Below are 13,230 nucleotides of genomic sequence, written 5' to 3'. Positions count from 1 at the left end.
TTTTAAATTTTTAACTTAAAGATACAGTTCTATCCATTCTCAACTTCATATGGAGAAACAAAAAGCTCAGAATAGCAAAAACAATCCTATACAATAAAAGATCCTCTGGAGGAATCTCCATACCTGATCTCAAGCTGTACTATAGAGCAACAGTAATTAAAACAACATGGTACTGGCACAGCAATAGGCTAGTGGATCAAGGGAATCGAACTGAAGACCCAGAGATGAATCCACACACATTTGGTCACTTGATTTTTGACAAAGAAGCCAAAACGACAGCATCTTCAACAAATGGTGCTGGTCTAACTGGATGTCTACATGTAGGAAAATGCAATTAGACCCCTATTTGTCACCATGCACAAAACTCAAGTCCAAGTGGATTAAAGACCTCGACCTAAAACCAGAGACATTAATCCAGTTAGAGGAAAAAATGGGGATGAGTCTGGAACACATAGGCACAGGAGACAACTTCCTGAACAGAACACCAACAGCCCAGCCCTTAACGTCAACAATTAATAAATGGGACCTTATGAGGTTGAGCAGCTTCTGTAAGGCAGGTGACACTGTCAAGAGAACAAAGCGACAGCCTACAGACTGGGAAAAGATCTTCACAAACCCTTCATCTGACAAAGGTCTAATATCCAAAATATATAAAGAACTCAAGAAATTAAACACCACTAAACCAAATAACCCAATAGAGAAATGGGGCTCAGAACTAAACAGAGAATTCTCAACAGAGGAATATCAAATGGCTGAGAAACATTTAAAGAAATGCTCGACCTCCTTAGTCATCAGAGAAACGCAAATCAAAACGACACTGAGATTCCATCTTACACCCATCAGAATGGCTAAGATCAATAACTCAACTGACACCACATGCTGGCGAGGATGTGGAGAGAGAGGAACACTCCTTCATTGCTGGTGGGAATGCAAACTAGTACAATCACTTTGGAAATCTATCTGGCGCTTTCTCAGAAAAATGGGAATAGGGCTTCCTCAACACCCAGCTATTCCACTCCTTGGAATATACCTAGAAGATGCACTACCACGCAACAGGGACATATGCTCAACCATGTTCATAGCTGCCTTATTCATAATAGCCAGAACATGGAAACAGCGTACGTGTCCCTCAGTAGAAGAATGGATAAAGAAACTGTGGTACATTTACACAGTGGAATACTACTCAGCTATTAAAAACAAGGAATTCCCAAAATTTGTGGACAAATGGATTGAACTAGAAATTATCATGAGTGAGTTCACCCAGAAGCAAAAAGAGTTAAATGGTGTATACTCACTTATATCGAGACACTAGTCCAAGGGGTACATCCCCATGGAAAACTTTACCTACCAGGAAAGTGGGTCAGAAGGGAGGACATCCTATGGAGACTTTAGGTGTGAGAAGCCTGGGAGAATGAGGAAATAGAAGGATCCAGAGGGTCCTGGAAAACTACAGGCGGGTCTGGACCCTGGGGTCCTCCTCAAACTATGGCACCAGCCAAGGAAAATATAGGCAGTAAACTTCGAACCCCTACCCAGACAAGCCGATGGACAGGACATTCTCCACTGTTAAGTGGAGAAGGAGATCTGACTTTCACACAAACTCTGGCGTCCCGTATTTGACCATGTCTCTTGGATGGGGACGCCTGGTGGCACTCAGAGGAAGGATAATAGGTCACCAAGAAGAGACTCGATACCCTATGATCATATACAGGGGAAGGAGGTCCCCCTCAGTCACAGACATAGGAGAGGAGAATGGGGGGGTAAGCGGGAGGGAGGGAGGAATGGGAGGATACAAGGGATGGGCTAACAACTGAGATGTAATATGAATAAATTAATAAAAAAAAGATACGGTTTTATTATGCTTTGAGTAGAAGAGTTTTGTTAACTTTGCCAGTAACTTTTAAATAATGCCGTTGATTGCTACAAATTAGAAGAACAAGTCAACATTAATGCCATTCTCACCTGGAGGAATTAAGTGGCAGAAGATTTATCAAGCTTTTACAAGCTTATAGTTAGTGATAGGCAAAAGAGAGGTGGAAATGCCTACATAGAGTTCACAGGGATGACAGGGCCAGTATACAAGGTAAAAATAGACTGCAGCTCTAGCCTGTTCTGTAATTCAAGTTAAGGACCAAGTTTGTGCAGGGCGAGGTCATGCATGCCTTTAATCCCAGCACTCAGGAGGCAGAGAAAGGCAGCTCGAGTTTGAGGCCAGCCTGCTATGCAAAAGCGGATCCAGGATAGCCAGGGCTATACAGGGAAACCCTGTCTTGACCCCCCCCCCCAAATCAAGTTTGTGGCAGCTCGCCATGACCCAAAATCAAATCAACACCGACAGTAAACTTTTGGTTTGCAAAGCTGAGGAGCTGGACACTTATCCCTGTGGTTTCCAACTGTATAATCGTATACAGAGCAGTTAGTCTCTTGGCTCCAGTTGTCTTGCTTGGGCTGCTCCTCGTGCTCAGGGCTTGCAGGTACTGCAGTGAGTCTTCACGACAAGCTCATGAGTAAGATGCTGTGACTGACTGATGTTTCTTCCTAAGAACACTTATGGTAACTGATGTGCCTCCCTGTAGGAGGTGATAGGTAAGGTCACACAGGCTTATCCATCCCAGGAGCCACGTCTTTAACTCTTTCTGAGGCTTACTTAGATGAACAAAAACTACAGTGGAATAATTAATTATCTTGAAGTGCTTCTGTGCCACCCTGGTGTGAGGTGCTTAAGCGATGTTAATGCCATTAATTTTACAAAACCCCATATCATACGGTGTTGGATAAATATGGTGTTAGACTACCAAAACACTGTCTTTTTGAGAGTATATTCTGAGTATAGAAATTTTATTATATTAAGCATTTTTACTTTGTGTGAGAGGGGTAGGGGTGCACGAGCTGCAGCATCTCTCTGAAAGCCAGGATATCAAATTTAGGTCATGATCAAATTTGATGGCAGGCCCCTCTACCTGCTCAGCCATGTTACCAACCTTGGTCACTTGGCTCTTTTCTTCATATATTCTTGAGTTATACTCATGAAACCTCTGCTCAGAAAGAGTGAGAAACAATGGTTTTTAGCACAGCCTGAGCTTACCCCTATTCTCAGGCATGACCAAGTAGAAGATTTTCACAAGTTTAGCAGCGATGACTAGCAGAAGGACTGAGATGGTGGGTTCTCTTCCTTTACTCTGATTTTCAGACTCTATTAACCAGACTCTTAGGACCTAGAGATGTGCACCATTCCAGGCAGAAAAGAACTCTGGCTTCTTGGTCCCTGATGAGACTGTGACAGGAAGGAGACTGACTAATGAGGAGTATGTCACTGTGGCCAGGAAAAGGAGAGCTGCTGAACACCCAGGGGCAACATCAGGCATAAGAGCTAGAATTCCCCTAGTTATCACAGATGCTGCAGTCTTTGTTTATAAGTGGGGAAAATGGAGCTGAGTCAGGGTTAACTAACCGTTCCAACGTCAATACTAGTTTTCAAAATGATATATTCTTAGAAGGCCAAAGACTGACTGCTAAGGGTTAACAGATTTTGCAGGTGGAACACTGCTTCCCATTAAAAGTAGGAAACATAGAATAGGTCTGGAAATTTACAGAATTGAAGCTGAAGAAGTCCGCAACAGTAACAGGGGGTTCCATTTAACAGAGACTGAAAGGGAGTCATGTACAGTCTTTGGAAATGAAACATTTCTTTTGCTGATCTTCCACACTGTGTTGAGAGGTGGGAGGACAGAAAGATGAGGAGGAGGGGGAGGAGGAGGAGGAAAAGGTAAAAATGAGAATTTGGCCTCCTTCCCCACAGCTATTTTAGGCATTTATACCAAACAGCTTAAATGAGCAGTGTATTGGAACCCCTGAGGTTGCCTGACAAAGCTATGTGAGGTTTTGCAGAAGTAGCAAGACTGATCCATAAAGCGTTCCAGTCTGGTGAACAGAACATCTCTCCCAGGCTAAATGCTGATGACTGTAGGAAACTGCAGGTAAGAAAAAGGTGATGGACAGCAGTGACTAAATCACGGACTCCTTCTGTACATTTGGACAGCTAGCTCTGAAAAGTCTGCAGTAGACTGAACTTCAGGGGGCAAAGCTTCTGAAGTTCCCAGTACACAGGTAATGAGCACAGAGTAAGAGGGTCAGAATACAACAGTAATATTGTGCCTAAGTGCTTTGAATGTTTTCTAGAGCTAGAAGACATGCCCACTAGATAAAAAAGCTTTAAATCATTATAAGTTCCAGAAGATAATTTCTTTGTTATACTCCAAAAACTGAAGGGGACAAATGAAATTTTATAGCAGCATGAATAAGAAGTAGAAATGAAGACAAAAGGTTCATCACAGAGATGCTAAAAGATGTATTTTAATCCCTAGGCATGTATTTAAAGCTACATAGATACAGAGGTATGGGTGAAATGGAACAAGATGTTTGAATAACTATGAACACATCTCAACTGCTGGCTGGCTGTAAGAGTTCCAGGCATAAACAGCGCATGGCGATGCACGCCTGTAACCCCAGCACTTGGGGAGACAGAGGCAGGAGGATCTCTGTGAATTCAAAGCTAGCGTGGTCTAAAAAATGAGTGCAGGAGAGCCAAGGCTACACGGAGAAACTCTATCTCGAAAAACAAAAACAAAACCACCAACAGAAAGACTTCCTGGCATAATCTTAAGAGATATTTTAAAGAATCCAAGTGGCTAGGTAACGAAGATGTATGCATGGGTAACAGAAAATCCCGGCGATAAAGGAAAGATATGACTAAACAATGCGAAGAAATATCATAATCTTTTCCACAAAATTAAAAGTTGAGAAGAAAGCTGACAGAGGGCCTGAAGAGGTGGATTAACAGTTGAGAGAACTGGCTGTTGTGCAGACCTCAAGTTTGATTCTTAGCACTCTTGATGGTGACATATGACTGTCTGTACCTCCAGTCTCAGGGAACGCAATGCCTCTCTATAATCTCACCAGGTGCCAAATGCACACACAGTACATAGGTAAACATTCAGGAAATGCACTCATATACAGTAAATAAAATAAATCTTGTTAGTAAACGGCAAAGCAAATAGACAATTTTAAGGTAAGAAAAGAGCTTGAGAATTCTGGCTGGAAAATGAATTACTCTTAACTCTATCAGTTATGTGATTCTTAAATCTGTGCTATTACATCTAAGTGTTTTCTCCTTTGAAAAACAACAACCAAGCCCTGTGGTGGGGTACATGCCTTTATTCCCGACACTCAGGAGGCAGGGGTAGGCAGATCTCTGAGTTTGAGGCCAGCCTGGTCTACAGTGCAAGTCAGAAGAGCTAGGGCTACATAGAGAATGCCTATATTAATTAATTAATTAATTAATTAAGAAAAACATTTTTACTTAAAATGAGCAAGGAGATATCTCCATTTTAGTCAGTAATTACTTCATCTCTTTTTGTTCATTTTTTTGTTTTTGTTTTTGTTTAACCTTGCTCTACTCTTGCCAGAACATATATGTGTATAATAAGCAACATGTCTCTAAGATAGATCAGCTTACAGCAGCAGCAAACACAAAGCAAAAATCAGAACATAGTATAGGCCAACTATCCTTTACCCACAATGCTCAGCCCCAGAGTGTTTTGTATTTTGAAGCTCCTTTCCAGATTTAAAAATATTTGCATGGAATTACTAGCTGAACATCTATAACGTGAAATTCCAAACACAAACTAATTCAGAATCCCCAAACTTATAAGTACCATGTTAGAATTTAAAACGCCTGGATTTTGACCACTTCAGAGTTCAGATTCATGGTCAGCGATGACCACCCTCTAAGAGTAAGTTTGATTACGTTGAAATGTTTGCTGCCGAAATCTTATTTGTATGGTTGTTGTTGCTACTGTTAGGGCAGGAGGCAAAGGTAAGTGTAATGAAGCTGAGCTTGCTGATGGATACTTATAATCCTATCATCCAGGATGTTGAAGCAGGCAAATTAATGTGAGTTTCAGGCTAATGTTTCTTAAATAGTGAGACCTTGTTTCCTTGTCTCAAAACACCGAAACAAAGCAAACCAAAACCAACTAACCAAACAAAAACAAAGAATCAACAAAGCTATTTTTGCTAAGACAAATATTAAGAATACAGCCAATATACTTTTCTTTCAGTTTTCTTTGTTTGTTTTGTTAAAAAGTATTTTGCTCTGTAACCAAAGGTACACTGGAGTTTATTATGTAGCCCAAACTGGGTTCCTACTAGTCTCCCCTATGCTAAATTACTGTTGTGTGTCCAATATCTTGCTAAGATCACAGAAATTCCTAATGTTACACGAATATATGCTCTACACCACAACATTGGAAAAATCAATGTGATAAGTTATGCTTTTCACTCACCACAGCATTAAGTACACAAGCCAAGGGAGGCAGCAAATGTCTCACAGGTATGTTCTTAAAACACTTGGCAAGAAAAGTAAGGCCTCCACCACTTATATTTAAAACAATAGTATTCTGGGCTTTTGAAGAACTTTTCTTCTGGTATGGTATCCAAAACCTCACAAAGCTGCTCCTTAGAAAACAACTTCATGAAAATGTGCTGCTTAGTCCTTTCAGAAGAAGAAAAGAAAAAAAAAATGAGAGGAAACGGAACTCTTAGCAGTGCGTTTCCACCTCCTTGTATGTACAACTTCTCAATCTCAAACTCTGTCTGACTCAGTTTACCCCCTCAGAGGCATGAACAGCAATATGCTTTAAGAATGTCTACAAGCTTCTGGGTGTGGTGACCCAAACCTTTAATCCCCACTTTTGGGAGTCAGATGCAGGAAGTTCTCTATGAATTCCAGGTGAGCTAGAGCTACATAGTGAGACCCTGTCAACGTGTCTATGGTTGATGCAATGTGCCTTCAGGCCCAGTAACATGATCAACCTCACAAAGTTGTTTACCTGTAGATGTTGTGCTCAGTTACAGTGGATACTCTAAGCTAATGATAAGCTGAGAAGACCATGGCCAGATCTTTGCTGCTGCTATCTGAGGAGTACTTGGAGAAGGACCAGGCATCTCCCATTGCTGTCTTCCTTCTTCCTATGATCAGCAAGATCAGTAAGTCCATTGGCAGCCCATGAATTAGCTATATTTTCTACCAAGACAAAGTTAATCCTTCTCAAAAAAATAATTATGAAATTCTCTCACAACCATTAAATATCACCATTAACAGAACTACAGTAAAATCAACCAAGGCTCAGAGTAGGACCGAAGCCAGTGTTTCATTATTTCCTAGAGGATCATGAATGTCATACCTTCCACTAAAGAAGTGAGGAGGGTGACATTGGCCGCTTTCCGTCTTCCCGCTGGCAGGTTTAGGCCAAGCCTATCCAGTTTCTCTCTCAGGCAGCGACCACCATTCTTGGATTTTGCTCTGTCCAAAATCACATAAAAATTTAGTTTGGGTATATAACATGTAGAAGAGATTATGAGGCTTGACCTCATGGGGGACACCACAGTGGATAGAAGATAAAAAGACAGAGGACCCGTGAATGATGTTGGCACAGTTATCAGAGACGCAGTGGCAGGACTGGACTCCAGCTTACCTCCTTAGAATGCCTCCCAGGAGTGAAGCATTGAGGCACTCAGGTGGTGAGAGACGCCGCTTTACCTCTGCAATGGTCACCTTGTATTTGGAAGTAGAACTGAGAAGGGACAAGCGACCAGGAACTGAGCAAAACAAGTCTGTGGGGTTGACCACACAGGTGCCACCTTGGGAGGGAAAAATGTATATATTAGTAATAGTTAAAGAGTACAGCATTGTGAACGTCCGGTGTATGCACGGCAACAGCTGTGTTTATCTACCACTTATTTTAGGCTAGTCAGAAAATATCCCTCCCAGTACCAATTAGGATTTAGGTAGAAAATGAATCTCTGTGTACCATTGGAATTCCAGACAAAATTAGTGCATTCTAGAAAAAGCATAAGCTTCCCCTACAGTGTTAATTTGTACATTTTTAAATCAAGGAACACATTAATGCCCCCCGCAAATCAAGAGTAAATCTCAGAAAAGAAGTTGCTACTTGTTCATAATTCCATGCTACTGCGCTCATATACGGGATGGATAGACACTTTTGTGCATGCTTTTCTGTTTTCAAACTGTTTGCAAATTACCTTCTTCCTTTCCTCAACCATTCCACCAGCTAAAGTCAGTAATCTCTATGTACACTAAAAAAAAAAAAATCACGTGCCCATTGCCAGAAATTTCCAATCTATGTAAGTGACAATACAGTCAGATCTGTGCATCATACTTCAATCTGCATTGTCAGCATTGATAGGTAAACACAGTGTAAGAAAGACCCAATGTTAGCTTGTGTTAAATATGACTCATATTATTGGTACAATGATTGCTAAATCATTACATCATTACTATTAAGGTCCAGGGCAATAGTAACCGTTAAGGATAGGATCACCAAAGCAGTTTTACCATGATGGAGTTCCTGGAGCAGGAGATTTTTTTTTTATCTCCAAGTTCTACAGAGCTTCTTGAGCCTTACACTCCTGCAGAAGCAACACATTCCATTCTCTAGCCTAAGGCAGCTCCTACCGAAGAAAACAGACCTCAAGACTCACAGGTGAGCATCATTGGCCATAGCTTCTTAATCCCATTTGCTAACTCACTGCAAAGTCCCCGGCAAAATCCCACCCTGCTAGATGATGGGCCTATGATCTTAGGAGATAAGGCTTCCTTTGTATGCTCTAAGACCTCTGAGGGCATTCAAACTCTATCACCCTTTGGCTTAATTGAAAGCAAGTTGTTCCCAGGGCATCCTTTGGGTAGGCTACCGAGTCATCTGTGAACTCTGAAGGTCTTGAGTGGTTTCAATCCTCCATCTAGGTAGGATTTCTGGTTTATGCTTAAAATAGGCATGTATTAGGTAGGTTAACAGGCTGCACATTATGAATATCCTTTATGCACACACAAATTGCCTCAAGGATTTATTTTGTATTCAGGATTATATATCAACCTAAGCTCTTTTATTTTTTTGTGTCACGGAATCTTTAAAGGGAATTTCTGTTGCTTTGATACGTGGTATCGTTGGAGCCTTGGGGAACTCTCTTATTCTGGCTAAAGACTGGGCAGCTTGTAGAGTTTACATCAACTCAGGGAACCTGATCTCTTTCTTCCCAGTGGGTTATTTTTCAGGAGCACAGAGATAAGATAAAGTCATGATAACCAGGGTTTTGCATTGGTAAGGAAGATAGTGACATGACAGAACCTAAGGGAAAGGAGACTACCTACAGTGATGATGAGAACTCCAGAAATGGACCTTGCCAAGCCATCGCAACACAGTAGCTATTCTGTGTTCCCCAAATGAGGCTCTCACGGTGCATCTGAGGCCCCTCAGCTCTTACAGATGTCGGGTAATACTCATTTGCTCTTCAGCGTTCCAGTTGGGGATGACTTCAGTGACAGAGTCAGAAAGGTCATGTAGAACTTCTAAAGAGTTCTCTCCTTTCCATACACAAGCAATGTACATAGAGAAAATAATACATAGAGAAGCAATATTTCTATGGAGGCCAGTGCTCATAAATTAGGAGAGACCTATTTCTTGTGAATCTGTAGATTCTAATGAGTAACTATGTAAAGCAGCCAAGAATTATCTCAAGATCACTCGTCTAAGACCTGGGTCTTGTTGTTGCTGCTGCTTATTTGTTTCCTTTTTTTTTTTTTTTTTTAATAAAAGATACAATTCTTGCAAAATAACAGGAAAAAAAATCCCCAAATCCCATAGTTAGGACCACACCTGACACAGAATGACATGGGTTTAGACTGTCCTTCAAACTCTGATAGATTCTGAATAGCCTGAAGAAGACCAGAGCAGCACTTCTCTTGGTTAGTCTGGGGAATCTGTCTTGCTGCCTTCAGACCAAGGGTTGGTGAAACAAAACAAAACAACAACCACCCAAAAAAAAAAAAAAAAAAAAAAAAAAAAAAAAAAAAAAACACTGATAACCAGTAAGAACCAGCATGGAGAGCAATTTTTTCTTTTTTAATCTGTCTATTCAAAAAACGGAAGGTGTTCACACCCATTCTACTCCTTTCTTCCCTCTAGCTGGTTAGGTGTTACAGGAAGTGGACAGATGCATACTCAGCAGGCTGAATAATGGTATCAATACCAACTCTGTGCTGAGCAGCTACCACATCAGAAGACGCTGGATACTCATTTTACCGAGTTTGCACCGCAACTTAATGGAAAGCCAACCGGTAAAAATCTCTTCTCACCTCAGGCATGTAGAGCAGTGAACAGCAGGGGTTGTCTCCGGGAAGTTTCTGAGGCTCCACCCACCCTCAAGAACACTCCCAGCTGTGCCAAGAGGCCCCATAGTGCCTCGCAGGTGTGATCAATACTTCCTGGCCTGTTTCAGTTCCCTAGACCCCAGCGTGCCAGTTCTCAAAGCCACCACCCTACTCCACCAAACGTTGGTGTTGACATAATTAGACTAAATCTTAAGAGTGAAATATGTTCTGTTCGCCTTACAGCCAAACAGATGTTTACAATTCAAATGAAAGAAATACAAACGGTAGGGACTTTTTCCTCCCCTTCTTCATCTCCAGTGATCGCTCTTTTTTTTTCCTTGACACATTAAAAATGTGTAAGCAGTTACAAGAGTTTCCTGTGCCTGTTTGTTTTGCGGTTTCATTTCCTCGAGGTGCGATAGATGGAGTAGGATCTTTCTGGGCTGTTGCTGTCACCACCCTTTAGCCTTTCTCCGTTTACCAGCTCTCTGCCCTGGCTCACGGGAGTCCCCTCCCCCTATGACAGCAGATATTAATTGTAGTCAAACGCAAAGAGGGGTGGGGGAGGCTTAGTTTCCATCACCCAGGCCTTTGATGGTGTGTCAGCAGCGAATTGTGCTGTTTGGAAGGAGGGACGGGCTATTACAGGTGTTGCTACAGCCGGTAGCTGCTGCTTCCTCCCCGAGACAGCCAGCGCTACTGCCCAGCAGAACAAAAGAAAGGGAATAGGGTATGCTATAGCTAGCTGCTGCCTCACAGTGTGTCTTGGTGTGTGCTCAGGGATTAATTCTAAATCCCCAAAGCATGAGGAACTTTGGATCATGGTGTGGTGATTTTCCAGAGTATAAAAATAAAATAAAATAAAAAGCAACGCACCTCCTTCCTCGTGAAAAAGAGCTGTCCAACAGATTATGCTTCTAGATGCTTTGGTCCACGCTTTTTGGGGGGTCAAAGAAAAGAGATTGAATTTCAAGTCTCAAGTATGTGCATTTTAGCGTTTATGGTGGCACATGAAGTTTCCAGTGTACCTCCCGCTCTATTTTCATCAAGCAAGGGTGGAAGAACCAGCCAGACGAGTTTGAGACAGCTTAAATACAAGAGGTGCTTACTGATGGGATGCTGACAAAGGAAAGGAGATGATATTAAGCTACCTATGCATTTTCTGTTTTGCTCCTTCCGGAAGCTGTAGAAGGAGCTACGACTCTGTGATTCCAAGGTCCAACCAAGGCCCAGGAGTGGAGAGTCCTAGAAAACTAAAGCAAGGCATATATATGTCCTTGCGAGGAAGAGCACAAGAAAACAAGAAGTGTCAGTTCTGTCCTATCCATTATTGGTAGACAGGGAGGGAGGTTGAAGCTAAACCTGCATTTGTAGAAACACTTATTTTGAAAAAGAATTAAATCAGATTGGACAATGTTTGCGCAGAAGTATGAACGCAGCCTTGGCTAGCCAGTCACCTCCGCGATCTGATACACTCCAGCTCCCTTAAAACGTGCAGAGTTCAAGTCATATTAATTCCCCCCAAATGTTTTGATTCAAAGTAGTTTGTATTTTGTGTAGCCAAGGGCAATCGGGAAAGCGCTCCTGACTGCAAGTGGCCGGTGGGTTCCCTCTCCGAGTGGCCCAGAGGCTACAGCGGTATTTAAGCTTCGGAAATTAGCCTGGGGCTGCAAGGCAAGATGATCACAAAGCGAAACAAGGGCGCTGCCCCTCTACACTTTTTTCATCCCCCCACCTCCTCCTCCTCCTTCTTCTCTCTCTCTCTCTCTCTCTCTCTCTCTCTCTCTCTCTCTCTCTCTCTCCAGTTTGCCATGATTTCACAAAAGAGATCAGGGCCAAAATGTCCCTTTCCACACCCACACAAGAAGTCTGAGTCTTCTCATCTTCAACACCACGTGTGTGGAGGCTAGAACCCCTTTATCCAAGTGAACCCCATGTCGTGATTCTATGCTGGATCCACTTATGATTAGTTTCATTATCGTGGTCGTCATCAACATTTTGTTTTTAAATACTCAGAGATAAATAAAAAGGATTCAGTGTCTGACAAAGAGGAGGAGCCATGAGGAGGCCTCAGAAGAGTCACCAGGAAAAAAGGAGTGGGCTTTTCCTTCCTTCCTCCCTTTCTTCCTTCTTTCCTTCTTTCCTTCCTTCCTTCCTTCCTTCCTTCCTTCCTTCCTTCCTTCCTTCCTTTCTTTCTTGTAATGATTAAAAACCTAGGCGGCTCCTGTAAATAGAAGGCTCGTTTCTTCGAGAGAGATGCCTTTTGAAACCTACTGTCTGAATATTCAACGAAGGCAAAGCTCCACTCTGTACGAACAACATTAATATGATCTCTGCAGAATTTGTTACTCAGAAATATTAACATATCAAAGCCAACGCCCGAGGCGAAAGAAGCTATCGATACACGAATGCAGGGTAAAGTAAAGATTATTGGTTCTGATGGTCGGAGTGGCGGAGCTGCGGGCAAAATCGCGCACACCATTAACCGGGAGTGAGCGCGCAGGGAGCTGGGCCTCCGAGGCGGCTGCAAATATTTTATCTAGGTGGTAATTACCTCACTGCTGCCTCCCTGGTCTGTCCATGTTATCTTTTGGCCATCAGGACTTCGTTTACAAGGGGAAAAATGTAACTGACACTTAACAACGTGAGTCAGAGAAATGACATTTTGTTCTTTACAATTTAGGGACTGATGACTCGCTATCCCTCCACCCTTCTGTAAACCAGACTAGCTTTTTTCTACCAACCTCAGGTAGGATCACTAGGCAGGTATTTTTATCTTAAGGCAGACCTTGAGAGGGAGCATCTTGGGGAGTGGAATATATTTTTCCTAATTTTGTAAATGCTGGATACTATCAAGACTGTAAATATATCCAAGAACTTAATAAAAGAGAGAAAATGGGAACAAAAAGACTTGTGCTTCAAGAGAGACCGTTCTGTAAAGTGTAGATTGGAAAAAGAAACAGACATTTCCACAATAGGAGTGATGGGACGGGAAAAGG

General features: G+C 42.2%; 1 protein-coding gene across 2 annotated transcripts in view; it reads right to left on the bottom strand.

Moving 5' to 3' along the window:
* The window catches only part of Tfap2d (transcription factor AP-2 delta), a 58,973-nt gene that overhangs the window by 37,681 nt on the left and 8,062 nt on the right, over positions 1–13,230 (bottom strand). For both annotated transcript variants that reach the window (XM_051152583.1, XM_051152582.1), the window contains 2 exons: positions 7,536–7,701; positions 7,245–7,363 (listed from right to left, as the gene is read on the bottom strand). In XM_051152583.1, the coding sequence (XP_051008540.1) occupies positions 7,245–7,363; positions 7,536–7,701 (285 nt within the window). The remainder of the gene's footprint in view (positions 1–7,244; positions 7,364–7,535; positions 7,702–13,230) is intronic.

The sequence above is a fragment of the Acomys russatus genome, chromosome 11 (genome assembly GCF_903995435.1).
Source record: "Acomys russatus chromosome 11, mAcoRus1.1, whole genome shotgun sequence".
Taxonomy (NCBI): Eukaryota; Metazoa; Chordata; class Mammalia; order Rodentia; family Muridae; genus Acomys; species Acomys russatus.
This window is presented reverse-complemented; position numbering and strand designations above follow the sequence as displayed.